We start from the raw sequence: 19,325 nt of genomic DNA on the forward strand, positions 1-19,325 counted from the left end.
CCCGGCTAGCTTAGTTGGTAGAGATGAGACTTAAACTGTGGTTTCACCACACCTCAATCAAGGGCTCCATATGAACACAAATTGTTGGATAACAAAGCAGAACATCTCAAAGCAAAGCCCAGAACATTCCTTCATACGTTGTAAGCATCAGATAGCTATTCACTGAACAGACACAGAGGGTCTGAATCCAATACTATTCTCTTGATACAGGAAATAGCTCAGATCCAACATGCCACAGATACTTATTTTGTTCCTACTGTGTGCCAGGCTTTCAGCTGGATTCTGGGGCTACAGGGAACAAAATAGGGCTGCCTGTCTTTGTGGGGTCTGTGGACTGATCTGGGTTATTTTCCTAGAAAATATGCACATAGGCCAGGCACAGTGGCACGTGCCTGAAATCCCAGCACTTTGGGAGGCTGAGGCAGGAAGATTGCTTGAGGCCAGGAGTTCAAGACTACCCTGGCTGCACATGTACCTGGGAACTTAAGATAAAATAAAGACCAGCCTGGGCAACATAGCGAGACACCGTCTCTTAAAAAAAAAAGTTAAAATTTTAAAAAAGAAATTTCCAAATAGCAGACATAGAACAGTAGGATCAAACTGTGCTTCTTTATTGTTCCCTATCAGTTTCATCTGAGCAAAACCTCTTTTTAATTTTTTTTTTTTTTTTTTTTTGAGACGGAGTCTTGCTCTGTCGCCCAGGCCGGAGTGCAGTGGCCAGATCTCAGCTCACTGCAAGCTCCGCCTCCCGGGTTTACGCCATTCTCCTGCCTCAGCCTCCTGAGTAGCTGGGACTACAGGCGTCCGCCACCTCGCCCGGCTAGTTTTTTGTATTTTTTAGTAGAGACGGGGTTTCACCGTGTTAGCCAGGATGGTCTCAATCTCCTGACCTTGTGATCCGCCTGTCCTGGCCTCCCAAAGTGCTGAGATTACAGGCGTGAGCCACCACACCTGGCCCTTTTTTTTGGGGGGGGGGGGACAGAGTCTCACTCTGTCGCCCAGGCTGAAATGCAGTAGTGCAATCTCGACCCATTACAAACTCCACCTCCTGGGTCCAAGTGATTCTACTGCCTCAGCCTCCCGAATAGCTGATATTACAGGTGCTCACCACCATGCCTGGCTAATTTTTGTATTTTTAGTAGAGACAGGATTTCACCATGTTGGTAAAACCATTTCACCGCCAGACTGGTCTCAAATTCCTGGCCTCAAGCGATCAGCCTGCATCGGCCTCTCAAATGCTGGGATTACAGGCATGAGCTACCACACCCAGCCATAAAACCTCTCTTTATTCCAACAGACCTTCCTATGTTATCTGCTTCTGTGGACTCCTAGCACATTAAACCAATACCCACACAAATTATTTATGAACTTCAAGGATGATAAGTACTATAAAGGAAGGGATGTGTTGCTATGCACACACATGTAACAGGAAGAATGCCCAAGCATGGGGATGGGAATCAAGGAAGGTTTCCTTGCAAAAATGCCCTTGATGCTGGGGACTGAAGAATGAAGAGATGTTAGCCAAATGAAGAAGTGAAGGAAGAAGAACATTCTAGCACAATCCCAACTGTAATATCATAAAACTCATTGAAGAACCATCTTCCAATTGAATGTCTCACAGGCAACTGAAACTTCAACATATCCAAAATAAAAGCTGATCACCTCCCCCAAAGACCGTTCCTTCCAGTCTTCCACGCCTAAGAAAATGGCAACTCCATCCTACCCAGTTGCACAAGTCAAAAGTGTTCATCTTATCCTTGACTCAGTTCTGTCATGCTACATGATCTATCAAATCCACCTTCAAATATTGGCAATTCTACCTTCAAAATAGCTCTAGAACCCAACCACCTCTACTGCTGCTGTCCTGGGCCAAGCACCATCACTTTTCTGCTCAGATGATTACAACAGCCTCCTTCCTGGTCTCCCTACCTCCACCTACCCCTCATAGACTATCCTCCATGCAGCAGCCAGACTGATCCCCTTGCTTCTGTACTCAAAACTTTTCACAAGCTTTCCATCTTCCTCCAAGTAAAAGCAAAAGGTCTTCCAGTGACCCACAATGCCCTTCATGATGGGACCCGTCCACCATTGCTCCACCTCGATCTCCCTCGAGAGAGGGGCTCACTGTGTCACCCAGGGTGGAGTGCAGTGGCATAATCATAGCTCACTGCAGCCTCGAACTCCTGGGTTCAAGCGATCCTCCTGCTTCAGCCTCCCTACAGGTGTGCACCACTATGCCCAGCTCTTTTTTTTCTTTTTTCTTTTTTTTTTTGTAGAGAACCCGAGGTCTGGCTCCATTGCCCAGGCTGATTTCAAACTCCTCCCACTTCAGCCTCCCAAAATGCTGGGACTGTAGGCATGAGCCAATGCACCTGGCCTTTTCAACTTCTGTCTTGTACATTTCCCATCCATTCCAATTGTACTGGCCTGTGTGCAGATTGTGCAACATGGTAAACAAACCCCCACTTCAGGGCTTTTGCACTTGCTGTTCCCTCTACCTGGAATGTTCTCCCTGAGGTTATATACATGGTTGGCTCCATTATTTCCCTCAGAGTTTTGCTCAAATGCCACCTTATCAAAGAGACCTAAACAGTAAAGGCCTATCAAAACACCCTTTTAATCTTACACTACTTTGTTTTCGCTGTAGCACTTAACACCATCTCACAGATTCAACATTGAACTGCTTCTTTGTTTACTGCCTGTCTCTCCCACTTGACTGTACACTCCATAAAGACTGATTTGTTCACTGCTCCATCCCCAAAACCTAGAATAGAACCAGACACAGAGTCCGTATTCAATCAATATTTGCTGAATGAAGCAAAGAATAAGTCACTGCCACCAGCAGTGTCTACAGTTTTTGGTAGATATTTTTGTGACATCTGCCCAATTTGCTACAACCCTCATCACTGAAAACTATTTCTCCCCAAATGTGTCCACAGCAGACACTTTTGTTCTACATGATCATGTCACTGACATTGTTCTTTGGACTAGAGATGGATGGCATCTGAGTCAATGAGAATCTCTGAGACTTCGGTACAAAGACTGAAAGTTGCTAGTTTCAGTATCTGAAAGGGGCTAGAAGTAGGGTTTATAAGTCAAGAGGCAGAAAAATCTACTGAAGGAAAAAAAATGAAGGCGGTGTATGGAGAGCAAGGATACTGGATACCGAGTGGGGTTAAAGGAGGAAGACGAATGGAAAGAAGAAAGCCCAAGAGACTGTCCATCCACAACCTGGGTCCTGCAGTGCCTTGCAGTCTCAGCCCACAGTGCCACCTGGCAGCTCAGGCCTACAGGACTCAACAGGGAGAGGAGGCACAGAGAGAGGGCAAAAAGCTTTTCTTTTTTTTTTTCTTTTCTTTTTTTTTTTTTTTTTGATACAGAGTCTTGCTCTGTCACTCAGGCTGGAGTGCAGTGGCACAATCTCGGCTCACTGCAACCTCTGCCTCCCAGGTTTAAGCAATTCCCCCTGCCTTAGCCTCCCTAGTAGCTGGTATTACAGGTGTCCGCCACCATGCCTGGCTAATTTTTTGTATTTTTTAGTAGAGATGCGGTTTCGCCATGTTGACCAGGCTGGTCTTGAACTCCTGACCTCAGGTAATCCGCCCGCCTCAGCCTCCCAAATTGCTGGGATTACAGGCGTGAGCCATCACGCCCGGCCCAAAAACCTTTTCAATATAACCATGCAAATATGGACTTCACCACAATGCACACGGCCAATTCAAGTGTACAATAACACACACACTGCAGACACAAAATTACAGAATTATAACTGGACTTTTCATTTAGTTAGTGTCAGTCTCATTTGAGCAGAACTTTACTTTATTTCAACAAATCTAAAAATATTATCCATCTCTTTACATTCTTGAGATACTGCAGGAAGTGAGAGATATTTACACAGATCACAAATGGACAATCTGTTAGACACAGTGGCATACGCCTGTAATTCCAGCCTCTCAGGAGGATCACTTGAGCCCAGGAGTTCAAGGCTGCAGTGCACTACGACAGTGCCTGTAAAGAGACACTGCACTCCAGCCTGGGCAAGATAGCGAGACCCCATCTCTTTAAAAAAAATTAGTAATTGGCCAGGCCTGGTGGCTCATGCCTGTAATCCCAACACTTCCGGAGCTCAAGGCAGGCAGATCACTTGAGATCAGGAGTTTGAGACCAGCCTGGCCAACATGGAGAAATCCCATCCCTACTAAAAATACAAAAAAAATTGGCTGGGAGTGGTGGTGCGTGCCTGTAATCCCAGCTACTTGGGTGGCGGAGGCACAAGAATCACTTGAATCCGGGAGGTGGAGGTTGCAGTGAGCTGAGATCACACCTCTGCACTCAAGCCCGGGTGACAGAGTGACACTCCATCTCAAAAATAATAATAACTAATAAAAATTAAAATAAAAAAGAAATAGGCAATCTGTAGGGGAAAAAAAATCAAAGACTTGGGTTTGCAATGTCTAGATCACACAACACATTCTAGAAGAAAATCATCAACGTGAATTTATTTCAGCAGCAAAGGAAAAAAGAACCAAAGAGCTTCACAAGAGACTTCACATTTTAAAGTGCATCAAAGGCAAAAGTAATGTCTTCTGGATAAAGATACCTGAAATGACATGTAGAATTTTACAGAACCCCAGGAGCCGGGCATAGAAACAAATCAGAGTTAAATTACCAATGGCATTGCAATTTAGAGCTCTGGTTTGTTCTAAAGACTATCAGAGCATGCTGTAAGAAGAAAGTGATTCCAAATTTATCATCTTCCAGGAAACAACTAAGATACAATCACTAAAATGATAATGCTTTGCTATTGTGGATCAACTTTAGCTTCAGAGGATTTAAATTATGAGTATCTGCTTTCAAGTTTCTAATTTTTTCGATAATGGCTTATTCTGTTCTCAGCCTTATTTCCCTGGTTCCAACCTCAAAGAGCAATTTTTTAAAACAGACTGAATTTGAGAAGCAGGTACATAGGAGATCTAGAAAGCAGGCCATCAGCTATTTAGATATAGCTTCAATTTCCATGAAACGTTAATGCCCTAATTTAGTGCACAACAATTTTACCACCTCAGTCTGACCTCTATGGAGAGCCTGTATAGATATGATCTCGTTATTTTCCACTTCCTCCTAAAGTCAACTCAATTTTTCCCTTTTGTTGTTAATAATGTATAAAAGATGACCACAATTTGAGATGTGACAGTGTGAAATCATCAGGTCAGCATTTAGAACCAACCATCTTTTTCCATGTCCAGAAGAGTCAGGCTAAGAGTTCCTTCTAACTCACATCTTGCCCCACCAGTGGAATTTGCAAAAAATACCCCATTGCCACACAAGCCCTTCGTGAAAGTCTGACTTTGTTCCTAAGCTTTGTTCTAAGTGAACCTAGTATTAAAGAAGCTACCATGGTACCACATAACCTGTAATGTTTTTGTTTTAAAGAAATTAATTTTTGCCAGGTGTGGTGGCTCACACTTTAGGAGGCCAAAGCAGGAGGATCATTTGAGCCCAGGAGTTTGAGACCAGCCTGGGCAACATAGTGAGACCCTCTTTTCTTCTTCTTCTTCTTTTTTTACTTTGTGTGTCTATTATTTTAAATAATTTTTAAATGTTAAAAAATTTATTTTAAAAAATGCTGTAATTTTTAAGTTCATGGTCATTTACACAAATGATCAACTCAGCTATCATTTGTAAAGGAAGTATAAGAGTCTACTGAATCTAGATTACAAAATAGCTCACTATTTTTTACATTTAACCAAAATTTTAATTAAAACAAGTAGTTTGCAAATGTTATACTAAAAAGTTAAAGCATGCTAACCAAAGTCATGTATAATAAAAGTTATAAATGAATAATAACCACCATTTTATAATACAGAACATAAAAAATGTTAATATTACCAATAGTCAGCAAAAGTAAAACAGGATGCATACACAAGGCTATTCACTGTAATCCTCTTTGGAATACATTTGGAAACTACCCAAATGCCCATCAATAGGTTGAATAAACTATGTATGGTACAACTACACAATGGATTACTATACAGTAAAAAAATGAATGAAGACTATCTCTAGACACTACTATGGAGTGATGTCCAGGACATTTAAAAAAGCAAGGTTAGAAAAAAGTATGTAAAGTTATGTTATTGCTTAAGAAAAAAATGGGATATGGGAATATCTTCTTATATTTTTGAAATGTAATGATAAACCATAACTTTTCATACTATGGCTAAAATGTAGACAGGAAAGGACAAGGACAGAAGGCAGACTTCTTTGAATATACTTTGTTTTTTCAATTTGACTATCAAAGCCAATATCTGTGTAATCATAAATAAAACTTAACAGAAAGAGATTTTTTTAAATGAAACAAATAAACTAACCATGTACCCAGTCAGCATACAGCCACACAGAGAGAAGGATGATTACAAATGAATCTAAGGCACAGGAAGTTTTTTTATATATATTTGTTAAAAACAGAGTCCCTGCTCTGTCACCCTGAAGTATAGTATCACAATCATATCTCACTGCAGCTTCAAACTCCTGGGCTTAAGCCTACTCTCGCCACAGCTTCTTGATAGCTGGGACTACAGGTACGTGCCACCATGTCTGGTTAATTTTTAATTTTCTTTTGTAGAGACAGGGTCTCACTGTATTGCCCCAGCTGGTCTCAAACTCCTGAGCTCCAGTGATCCTCCCTTCTTGGCCTCCCAAAGTGCTGGGATTACAGGCGTGAGCCACTGTGCCCAGCAGCATACAGTAACTTGACTACACATTTCTGAAGGATTTTTTTTGAAAACTGCAAAAAATATTAAACTGTTTTCAGTAATCATATTATTGAGAAGTCATTATTCTGAGATTGCTGTGTGTAATGTGGGATAAAACAAATGAATAATCTTATTATGGCTTCAAGAAGTAGGATTTTGGGCACTAGAGAAAGGAGATACATGGATAAGATCAATGAGGTTAGTAAAAATCCGGAAGCCCTGAGTTTGATTTGGAAGCATCAACTGAACCCATAATAGATTTCAAATCAAGAAAAAAAATCTGGCCAGGCTTGTTGGCTCACGCCTGTTGTATACTTATAATCCCAGCACACTGGGAGGCTGAGGCAGGAGGATCACTTGAGCTGTGGAGTTCGAGACCAACCTGAGCAACATAATAAGACCATATCTCTACTAAAAATAAAAATAAAACAATTAGCTGGGCATGGTGGTATGTGCCTGTAGTCCCAGCTACTCAGGAGGCTGAGGTAGAAAGATTGCTTGAGCCCAGACATTCAAGACCAGCCTGGGCAACAAAGTGAGACCTCATCATCTCTACAAAAAAAATCAGGCATGGTGGCATGCACCTGTGGTCCCAACTACACAAGAAGCTGAGGCAGCAGGATCCCCCGAGGCCAAAAGTTCGCGACTGTGTGTTTGCGCCATTGCACACCAGCCTGAGCAACACAGCAAGACCTGCCTCAGAAAAAAAAAAAAAAGAAGAAGAAAAGAAAAAGAAAACTGCTTAGTAAGAAGGAAGAAATCAACAATGATTTCTCGGCAATGAAAAGCTTTTTATAGAAATATTTCAACCTAACAAATGAAGAGGAATGATAAAATCACAATATCACTACCATACAGTCCCTTATGAATTAATGGATCTAAGTAATAATGATCAGGAGCTGCTAAGAAAATCAGAGAAGAAACAACAGGACATAGCACCTCCTGATACACCACCATACATGCCGTCTTGCCAAAGAAAACTTATATCCAATAAAGTATCTAGATATATCAACTTCCAAGAAATATAAGGGATGGATACATGGTTAAGTCCACCACAGAGAGGCACTCAGCAAAATCCAGACTATAAGTAATTCTCAGGACAAAGGATCTGCTTTCTTCAACAGCAGAAAAGACAGGGAGATGGGGAAGGAAGACAGAGCAAGAGAGATGGAAGGGGCGTCAAAGTATTCAAAACGACTTAAGATTTTTTTTCTTTTTTGAGATGGAGTCTTACTCCGTCTCCAGGCTGGAGTGCTGTGGTGCGATCTCGGCTCACTGCAACTGCTGCCTCCCGGGTTCAAGCGATTCTCCTGCCTCAGCCTTCAGAGTAGCTGGGACTACAGGCATGCACCACCACGCCCAGCTAATTTTTGTATTTTTAATAGAGACGGGTTTTCACCATGTTGGCCAGGATGGTCTCAATCTCTTGACCTCATGATCCAACCACCTCGGCCTCCCAAAGTGCTGGGATTACAGCTGTGTGCCACCACGCCCAGCCTTAAGATTTTTAAAACAGAAATACTATGAGACTTAGCCAACCACAGTGTGTGAAGCTTATCTGAAAAATTATTGAACAAATTTTTTTTTTTTTTTTTTTTTTTGAGGCGGAGTCTCGCTCTGTCGCCTGGACTGGAGTGCAGTGGCCAGATCTCAGCTCACTGCAAGCTCTGCCTCCCGGGTTTACGCCATTCTCCTGCCTCAGCCTCCCGAGTAGCTGGGACTACAGGCGCCCGCCACCTCGCCCGGCTAGTTTTTTTTTTTTGTATTTTTAGTAGAGACGGGGTTTCACCGTGTTAGCCAGGATGGTCTTGATCTCCTGACCTCGTGATCCGCCCGTCTCGGCCTCCCAAAGTGCTGGGATTACAGGCTTGAGCCACCGCGCCCAGCCTGAACAAAATATTTTTAATTATAAGACAACTGGTATAATATGAACAATGTTGGGTTATGGGGTACATTTTTAAGGATTCCACAAATATTGAAATATTTATAAATAAAAAATATGTCAGGGATAATTGATAAAGCTGATAATGGCGTATCAGGATCCTTTATATGAATCTGTTTTATACACACTTGAAATTTTTTCATAATCAAGGTGGAAGAAAGCACTCCCAATTCAAACAAATTGCTGCCGGGCACAGTGGCTCATGCCTGTAATCCCAGCACTTTGGGAGGCCAAGGTGGGTGGATCACCTGAGGTCGGAAGTTTGAGACCAGCCTGGCCAACATGGTGAAACCCCATCTCTACTAAAAATACAAAAACTAGCCAGGCGAGGTGGCGGGCACCCATAGTCCCAGCTACTCGGGAGGCTGAGGGAAGAGAATCATTTGAGCCCAGGAGGTGGAGGGTGCAGTGAGCTGAGAACGCACCACTGTACTCCAGCCTGGGCAACAGAGCGAGACTCTGTCTAAAAAGGAAAAAAAAACAAATTGCAAGTGTGTGTGTGTGTGTGTGTGTGTGTGTGTGTAGCAATCAGGAAAATGTGAATAGTAACTGATATATGTTAATATTAAGGAATTACTGTTAATAGTTTTAGATATGATAATGCTATTCAGGTTATAATTTTTTGAAATAAAATAGTTACAGATGAAAGATGTGTAAGATTTGCTTCTGGCCGGGCGCGGTGGCTCAAGCCTGTAATCCCAGCACTTTGGGAGGCCGAGACGGGCGGATCACGAGGTCAGGAGATCGAGACCATCCTGGCTAACACTGTGAAACCCCGTCTCTACTAAAAATTACAAAAAACTAGCCGGGCGAGGTGGCGGGCGCCTGTAGTCCCAGCTACTTGGGAGGCTGAGGCAGGAGAATGGCGTAAACCCGGGAGGCGGAGCTTGCAGTGAGCTGAGATTCGGCCACTGCACTCCAGCCCAAGCGACAGAGCGAGACTCCGTCTCAAAAAAAAAAAAAAAAAGATTTGCTTCAAGGCCGGGAACAGTGGCTCACACCTATAATCCCAGCACTTTGGGAGGCCAAGGCAGGCGGATCACCTGAGATCAGGAGTTTGAGACCAGCCTGGCCAACGTAGTGAAAACGCCGTCCCTACTAAAAATACAAAAATTAGCTGGGCATAGTGGTGCTCGCCTGTAATCCTAGGTACTCAGGAGGCTGGGGCACAAGAGTCGCTTGAACCCAGGAGGTGGAGGTTGTAGTGAGCCAAGATCAAGCCACTGTACTCCAGCCTGGGGGACAGAGTGAGACTCTATCTCAAAAAAAAAAAAAAAAAAAAAAAAGAATTATTTGCTTCAAGACAAGTCAGGGCTGGGGGAGTGAGTGGGACATAGTCGAAAAAGATTGGCCATAATAGGCCGGGCATGGTGGCTCAAGCCTGTAATCCCAGCACTTTGGGAGGCCGAGACGGGCGGATCACGAGGTCAGGAGATCGAGACCATCCTGGCTAGCACGGTGAAACCCCGTCTCTACTAAAAAAAAAATACAAAAACCTAGCCGGGCGAGGTGGCGGGCGCCTGCAGTCCCAGCTACTCGGGAGGCTGAGGCAGGAGAATGGCGTAAACCCGGGAGGCAGAGCTTGCAGTGAGCTGAGATCCGGCCATTGCACTCCAGCCTGGGCAACAGAGCGAGACTCCGTCTCAAAAAAAAAGATTGGCCATAATATCAACAGTTGTTAATGCTGGGTGTCGGCTATATTGCTATAACTATCCCGTTCTCTCTACTTTTGATTATAATTGAAATTTTCTGCACTAAAAAATTTTGGAAAAATCGGTTTTCCATTCAATTTTGATGAGCGATTTCTAAAACTTCTGTATCTCCCCATCTTACCTCATGAGGCTTTATGAAAGTGAAATGAAGTGAACATAATGAAATGAATGACTGCTGAAATGCTGCCTTTTATTATCTAGGCAGGTGGGGGACAAGAAAGGCAACAGTGAGGCTGAGATTTCAAAATTCTGACTCATTATGTTTATCATCAATTTTTTTCTTTTGGGACAGGTTCTGGCTGTTGCTCAGGCTGAAGTGCACCCGTGTGATCTCAGCTCACTGCAGCCTCAACCTCCCAGGCTCAAGCAATCCTCCTACCTCAACCCCCAGAGTAGCTATGACTGTGGGTGTGCACCACCACACCCGGCTACTTTTTGTATTTTTTGTAGAGAAGGGGTTTTACCATGTTACCCAGCCTGGTCTCAAACTTCTGGAATCAAGTGATCTGCCTGCCTCTCCCTCTCAAAGCGCTGAGATTACAGGAGTGAACCACCATGCCCAGCCTATCATCACTTTTTCATTGATGCTTTTCATTACTGTTTTCCTTCTCTCAACTAGAAGCTCCCTTTAAAGGCAGTAACCCTATCTGTCTTGTTCACCAGTGTCTTCAGAGCCTAACCCAATGCCTGGGATGAGAGAATAAACTCAAATTCAAGTCTGTGTTCAGCAATGTTGAGCAAGGACTGAGAATGTTCTATTCTACACCCCTCCCCAGTGCTGGAATTCAATCAATATCTGTGGTACGGGCCAGGCACAGTGGCTCACGCATGTAATTTCAACACTTTGAGAGGCCAAGACAGGAGAATTGCTTGAGCTCAGAAGTTCAAGACCAACCTGAGTAACAGAGTGAGACCCCATATCTACAAAAAATAAAAAATTAGCCGGGTATGGTGGTGCACACCTGTAGTCCCAGCTACTCAGGAGGCTAAGGTGGGAGGATGGCGTGAGCCCAGAAGTTGGAAGCTGCAGTGAGCTATAATTGCACCACTACACTCCAGTCTGGGCAGCAAAGTGAGACCCTGTCTCAGAAGGAAAAAAAGAAAACAAAACAAACAAAAAAAAAAAACTGTGGTATGAAGGTTGAACAATTTACTTAACCTCCCTTAGGTCCCTCAGCTGGAAAATGGGAAATCATATCTATGTCAGCAAGCTGTTCAGACACAGTGTGGCTAAAAGGACTTTATTTGCCCAGTCATTCACTTACTCATTCATTCCACAAATACTTATAAATTGTAGTCCTACAAAAAGCATAGAATAATCATTCCCATAAAACAGAACAGGAAAATAAAATGATGTAAACATGAGTTAAATGTAAATACTCATTCAACAAACATTTACGGAGTTTGTACCGTGTACCAGGCACTGTGCTACGTGCTGGGGAAAACTGCGAAGGTAAATATGCCAGAATCCTTGTTTTTGAAGTTTTCTGTCAAACGGATGAGGAGAAAACAAAAGAGATCACATTGTCAATGGGTAAGTGACATACAAGAGTGCAATGGGAACACAGCACATTCCCATCAGGGACATTCTCCAACCCAACTTAGTTTCAGGAAACAGATCAGTTCACTTAAAGTCAGGAAACAACAGATGCTGGAGAGGATGTGGAGAAATAGGAACACTTTTACACTGTTGGCAGGAGTGTAAATTAGTTGAACCATTGTGCGTGACAGTATGGTGATTCCTCAAGGATCTAGAACCAGAAATACCATTTGACCCAGCAATCCCATTACTGGGTATATACCCAAAGGATTATAAATCATTCTACTATAAAGACATATGCACATGTATGTTTACTGCAGCACTACTTAAAATAGCAAAGACTTGGAACCAACCCAAATGCCCATCAATGATAGACTGGATAAAGAAAATGTGGCACATATACACCATGGAATACTATGCAGCCATAAAAAAGAATGAGTTCATGTCTTTGCAGGGTCACGGATGAAGCTGGAAATCATCATTCTCAGCAAACTAACACAGGAACAGAAAACCAAACAATAAGAACACGTGGACACAGGGAAGGGAACATCACATACACTGTCTGGGGATGGGGGGCAAACTCCTGGATTCAAGTGGTCCGCCTGCCACACCCTCTCAAAGTGCTGAGATTACAGGAGTGAGCCACCACACCCAGCCTATCATCACTTTTTCACTGATGCATTAAAGGGGAGGGAGAGCATTAGGACAAATACCTAATGCATGCAGGGCTTAAAACCTAGATGATGGGTTGTTGTGTGCAGCAAACCACCATGACACATGTATACCTATGTAACAAACCTGCACGTTCTGCACATATATCCCAGAACTTAAAGTATAATAAACAAAAATAATTAAAAAAAAAAAAAGAAATCAGTTCACTTAACTTACCAGAGTCATCAATTTGAACTCTGAAATTAAAGCCACCACATTTCGCACATCAAGGCGGGTGGATCACTTAAGCCCAAGAGTTCAAGACCAGCCTGGGCAACATTGCAAAACCCCATCTCTACAAAAAAATACAAAAATTAGATGGGCGTGTGCCTGTAGTCCCAGCTACTCAGGAAGCTGAAGTAGGAGGATCACTTGAGCCCAAGAGTTCAAGACCAGCCTGGGCAATACTGCAAAACCTCATCTCTACCAAAACTACAAAAATTAGCAGGGCATGGTGGCATATGCCTGTAGTACTCAGGAAGCTGAGATGGGAGGATCACTTGAGCCCAGGGAGGTCGGGGCTGCAGGGAACCGAGATCACACCACTACGCTCCAGCCTTGGTGACAGAGCAAGACCCTGTCAAAAAAAAAAAAAAAAAAGCCACCACAAGGTGCTTCTCTTTTATTCATACCCATTTGCTGCACTAAGGCTACAGATTCTTTCTAAGACCCCAGTGCATGTTGGAAATCTTCCAAAGAAATTAGATCCTTTTGTTTCTCAGAGATTTTGCCACCAGTCCAAACCAAAAGAGCCAAATGGAGCGGCTGGCACATCCATTGACTACTCGCTGCCAACTCGCTTCCCTCAGAACACAACGCTCTTCTATTTCGAAGAAGCCCTCGCAGCAACTTGTTCCACGTCAATCAATGGCCGAATTAAAAAAGGACGTCAGTTTCAACTCTCTCAGATCCGATTCCAAACACGAGACCAACTTCTCCTCCACTAAAAATAGGATATAACAACTCACGAAAAAACGGTTTTTTAATAACTTACCTCAAATTCTTCCCAAAAGCCTTGTTTGACTTTATCTGTGGTCTCAGCTAATTTGCTTAGTTCTCGAACTCTGCTTTCTATTTCAGCAGCATTTATACGAGTCGTGTTAAGGGGCTGATCGAGTACGGCAGTTGATGTAAAATAAAGAAAATATTACAGAAAATGTTGTTAATGCAAAAAAAAAAAAAAACACTTCTATGTTGATATTCATAAAGGCACGGACAGAGGGTTCGTAGGACCCTGTAATTCACAATAAAGGTTTTCAAACAGTTTCACCACCTTTTCTGTTCAGCCAGAAAATGTGTCTTTCTTCAGTCTCCACATACACTTTATTCTGCTGATATAAATTCAAGTCTATTTTTCCTTTTTTTTTTTTTTTTGAGACAGAGTATTGCTCTGTCACCCAGGCTGGAGTGCAGTGGCGTGATCTTGGCTCACTGCAAACTCCGCCTCCCAAGTTCATGCCATTCTCCTGCCTCAGCCTCCTGAGTAGCTGGAACTACAGGCACCCACCACCACACCCGGCTAATTTTTTGTATTTTTGGTAGAGACGGGGTTTCACCATGTTAGCCAGGATGGTCTCAATCTCCTGACCTTGTGATCCGCCAGCCTTGGCCTCCCAAAGTGCTGGGGTTACAGGTGTGAGCCACCATGCCCGGCCAAGTCTATTTTTCTTTATGAATAGACTACAATATTATTTAGAGAGATTATATCATTTTCCAGTATCATAAAGGTGAACTTTGAAATAGCAACAATGCCAAAGTGAGTAAGTGAGGTTACCTAAAGGTAACCAGAAGTGGATTTATAATGAAAATTTGCTTTAAAACTGTGTACGGCCTTAGGCCAGGCACAGTGGCTCATGCCTATAATTCCAGCAGTTTGAGAGGCTGGGGCGGGCAGATCACTTGAGGTCAGGAGTTCAAGACCAGCCTGGCTACATGGTGAAACCCCATCTCTACTAAAAACACAAAACTTAGCTGGGTGTAGTGGCACCACCTCTAATCCCAGCTACTCAGGAGACTGAGGCAGGAGAAGCTCTTGAAGCCGGGACACAGAGGTTGCAGTGAGCCAAGAACACGCCACTACATTCCAGCCTGGGCGACAGAGCAAAACTCTGTCTCAAAACAAAACAAAAAACCTCTGTAAGGCCTTTCACAGATAAATATGGGAATAATATAAATCTGGAATATGTTTCCAAGTACTATAGGAGGCAGTCAGTAAGTGGAGTCATAATAAGAAAAGATTTAGGGCTGGGTGTGGTGGCTCACGCCTGTAATCCCAAAAAGTTGGGAGGCTGAGGCAGGCGGATCACCTAAGGTCGGGAATTCGAGACCAGCCTGGCCAGCATGGTGAAACTTCGTCTCTATTAAAAATACAAAAATTAGCCGGGCATAGTGGCAGGCACCTGTAGTCCCAGCTAATCAGGAGGCTGAAACAGGAGAATCGCTTGAACCCAGGAAGTAGAGGTTGCAGTGAGCCAAGATTACACCACTGCACTCCAGACTGGGTGACAGAGTAAGACTGTCTCAAAAAAAAAAAAAGATTTGATGAGTTGAAGCTGGGATGGGTACATGGAGGCTGATGACACTATTCTGTCTACCTCTGTATATCTGCAAAATTCTCTATTAGGACTTTTTTAAGGTTTTTTTTTTTAGACAGAGTTTTGCTCTTGTTGCCCAGGCTGGAGTGCAATGGCGCGGTCTCAGCTCACCACAACCTCCACCTCCCAGGTTCAAGTGATTCTCCTGCCTCAGCCTTCCCAAGTAGCTGGGATTATAGGCACGCACCACCAAGCCTGGCTAATTTTGTATTTTTAGTAGAGATGGGGTTTCTCTGTGTGGGTCAGGCTGGTCTTGAACTCCCGAACTCAGGTGATCCACCCACCTCGGCCTCCCAAAGTGCTGGGATTACAGGCGTGAGCCACCGCGCTCGGCTTTTTTAAGTTTTTAAGGAGAAAGCTTGAGCTTTCCAATCCGCTCACCTGCTTGAGTTGTAGTACTGTACCCAATGTTTCCACCATAGGATTCTTCTTGTAATGTTCCACAAGATCTGTCAAAGAATCAAACCGTTCTCCTCCGCCAACGTCATATTTCAGTTCCTTTGAAGATAAACAGATGACATTTATTATTTGTTACCTTTATGTTACATTGGTGTTTTCAAGCACTCTCATATTCACTGCAGCATTATTCACAATAGCTAGTATATGGAGAAAACTTAAATGTCCATCAAAAGATAGATAATAGGCTGGGTGCAGTGGCTCACGCCTATAATTCCAGCACTTTGGGAGGCCAAGACAGGCAGATCACTTGAAGTCAGGAGTTCGAGACCAGTCTGGCCAACGTGGTGAAACCCCGTACCCACTAAAAATACAAAAATTAGCCAGGCTTGGTGGCGGACGCCTGTAATCCCTGCTACTCAGGAGGGTGAGGCACGAGAATCACTTGAGCCCAAGAGGCAGAGGTTGCAATGAGCCAACTGCACTTCAGCCTGGGTGACAGAGGGAGACTCTGTCTCAAAAAAAAAGATAAATAATAAAAATGTGGTGTGTGTATACAAATATACTAAAAGCATAAATATACTCAATATACTCAAGTATAATAATATAGTAAATATACTAATATACTAATATACTAACCATACTAATACATTAAGTATAATAAAAGCATATATGATCTTGACTAAGTGAGCAAAGAAAATCTGCCTTTGGATCAGGCACAGTAGTTCACATCTGTAATCCTAACACTTTGGGAGGTTGAAGCAGGCAAGCCTCTTGAGCCCTAGTTCAAGACCACCCTGGGCAATGTGGCAAAACACCATCTCTACAAAAAATACAAACACTAGCTGGGCATGGTGGCACACACCTGTAGTCCCAGCTACTCAAGAGGGTGAGCGAAGGAAGATCAACTGAGTCCAGGGAGGCTGAGGCTGCAGTGAGCCATGACAGAGCAAGACCCAGTCTCAAATGAATAAATAAATAAATATTTAAAAAAATAAATAAATAAACAGAAGGCTGGGCACAGTGGCTCACACCTGTAATCCCAGCACTTTGGGAGGCCGAGGCGGGTGGATCACGAGGTCAAGAGATCGAGACCATCCTGGCCAACATGGTGAAACCCCATCTCTACTAAAATAAATACAAAAAATTAGCCGGGCATGGTGGCAGTCACCTGTAATCCCAGCTACTTGGGAGGCTGAGGCAGAAGAATCACTTGAACCCAGGAGGCAGAGGTTGCAGTGAGCCGAGATCACGCCATTGGACTCCAGCCTGGGCAAAAAGAGCAAAACTGTCTTGCCAAAAAAAAAAAAAAAAAACAGAAAGACAATCTGACTTTGAATGTAACGGTGTTTGTCTTCTTCCAGCAGAAAAATCACCCAAAGATTTGGGTCACCAGACCCAACGTGGTGAAACTCCATCTCTAGGTGACAGGGCAAGACTCTGTCTAAAAAACATAAATTAATTAATTAATTAGAATAAAATAAATAAATAAATAAATAAAAGACAATCTGACTTTGAATGTAATGATGTCTGTCTTCTTCCAGCAGAAAAATCACCCAAAGACAACATCTTGCCAGGCCCATAGTTCAACTGAGATTTACCTGACAGCGAATCATAACATGGGTCACTTTAGACTTGCCGTCATTGCTCTCCCCTTTGTCATCACCAGTGCGCACAGACAGAACAAAATCTCCAGGGTGACTCTGGCTCTCTCGTACAAGAAAACTACCATGTTTTCCTTTTTCAGTTAATAATTTCTCTGCTTCTTTCCCAGAGAGGTGTCCATGAAACCACCTAAAGTTTTTAAAAAATAAAAAGGAATTTAGCTCTACTATGGGTTCATGTTATTCTTTCACAAAAGTACTACATACAGTCAGCTCTCCTAAACACAATTAAAAAACAGACACATTCCTCCAAGGGACTGATCAATCCCACCTGAGACAGAAAATTTGCATCCCATGCCGGCAGGAAAAACTGCAAAGATGGTAAGAATGACCACTAAACTTCTTAAATGAGCCCACAGTCCTTTAGAGACAAATGCCCCCAATCTTTCCTGTCTTTTTTTTTTTAAATCCCTCCTCTTTTAAAAATGCAATTTGCCATTCATCCACTGCCCAATCTTAAAAGGACCAACTATTTAATTATAGCCATTTAAATAAGTTACAGGTCAGGTATAGTGGCTAATGCCTGTAATCCCAACACTTTGGAAGGCCAAGGCAGGAAGATCACTCGAGGTCGGAGTTCAAGACCAGTCTGGGCAACACAGTGAAATCTATCTTTACAAAACAATTAAAAATTAGCATGGTGGCATCTGCCTGTAATTCCAGCTACAATATGAGGCCGAGGCAGGAGGATCACTTGAGTCCAGGAGGTCGAGACTGCAGTGAGCTATGATCATGCCACCACACTCTAGCTTGGGTGACAGAGCAAGACCCTATCTCAAAAATAAATAAAGTCGGCCGGACAGAGTGGCTCACGCCTGTAATCCCAACACTTTGGGAGACTGAGGCAGGTGGATCACCTGAGGTCAAGAGTTCGAGACCAGCCTGACCAACATTGTGAAACTCTGTCTCTGCTAAAAATAAAAAATTAGCTGGGCATGGTGGCGAGTGCCTGTAATCCCAGCTACTCAGGAGGCTGAGGCAGGAGAATCACTTGAACCCAGGAGGTGGAGGTTGCAGTGAGCCGAGATCGTATCATTGCACTCCAGCCTGGGTGACAAGAGCGAAACTCCATCTCAAAAAAAAAATTAATTAATTAAAAAAATAAAGTCGTAATAAAAAGTTGTAATAGAGACGGGCGCGGTGGCTCATGCCTATAATCCCAGCACTTTGAGAGGCCGAGGTGAGCAGATCACCTGAGGTCAGGAGTTCGAGTCTAGCCTGGCAAACAGGACAAAACCCGGTATCTACTAAAAATACAAAAATTAACTGGGCATGGTGGCACATGCCTGTAGTCCCAGCTACTTGGGAGGCTGAGGCAAGAGAATTACTTGAATCTGGGAGGCAGAGGTTATAGTGAGCCAAGATCACGCCACTTGACTCCAGCCTGGGTGACAGAGCGAGACCCCATCTCAAATAAAAAAAAAAAGAAAAGAAAAAGTTGTAATAGAGACAGAAAATCATTTTGAATGTTTGCCCTTGCTTTGGCATGTAAACACTCAATTAAAAAGGACCTTCATTATAAATTAATTCAAACATTTCAACCTTTTCCATATATACAACCTAGACTTCAATAGCCTCCGGTGTCTTTGGACTATATCCTAGGTGATCATCTCAAACTGTGTAATGCACATAAGACTTGGAGTAAAAATGAGGGATTTTGCTAAAAATATGAATTCCCAGACTCCACAGCCAGCAATATCAATACACTTGTCTGAATGAGGCCCAGGAATCTGCATTTAAACCAGCACATCAGACAGTCCCAATGCAGGCATCCAAGGCCATCCAAGGACAGAATTTGAGACAATACTGCTCCATGTTACTATGGGAAGCATTTTAACCTAGTTCTATTAATAAAGTGGCTTTTTCCCTCAGGATCTTGGTCAGAAAGCAAGCACTATCATGGCAGGTGGTGTTAATGGCTCATCATCAAACGAATAAACTTTGAGTTATTTTTCATCCACACTCAACTGAAAACAGTAAAATTTAGAAATAAACTGTACAGAGTTGGCTGACA

At 43.1% G+C, this 19,325-nt stretch overlaps 1 protein-coding gene across 4 annotated transcripts in view; it reads right to left on the bottom strand.

The window, feature by feature from the left end:
* The window catches only part of PTPN11 (protein tyrosine phosphatase non-receptor type 11), a 102,809-nt gene that overhangs the window by 47,856 nt on the left and 35,628 nt on the right, over positions 1–19,325 (bottom strand). For all 4 annotated transcript variants that reach the window (XM_033220522.1, XM_033220525.1, XM_033220523.1 and 1 more), the window contains exons 4-6: positions 17,249–17,441; positions 15,633–15,749; positions 13,652–13,765 (exon numbers count right to left, since the gene is read on the bottom strand). In XM_033220522.1, coding sequence (XP_033076413.1) covers positions 13,652–13,765; positions 15,633–15,749; positions 17,249–17,441 — 424 coding nt within the window. The remainder of the gene's footprint in view (positions 1–13,651; positions 13,766–15,632; positions 15,750–17,248; positions 17,442–19,325) is intronic.

The sequence above is a fragment of the Trachypithecus francoisi genome, unplaced genomic scaffold (assembly GCF_009764315.1).
Source record: "Trachypithecus francoisi isolate TF-2019V2 unplaced genomic scaffold, Tfra_2.0 Lachesis_group11, whole genome shotgun sequence".
Lineage (NCBI taxonomy): Eukaryota > Metazoa > Chordata > Mammalia > Primates > Cercopithecidae > Trachypithecus > Trachypithecus francoisi.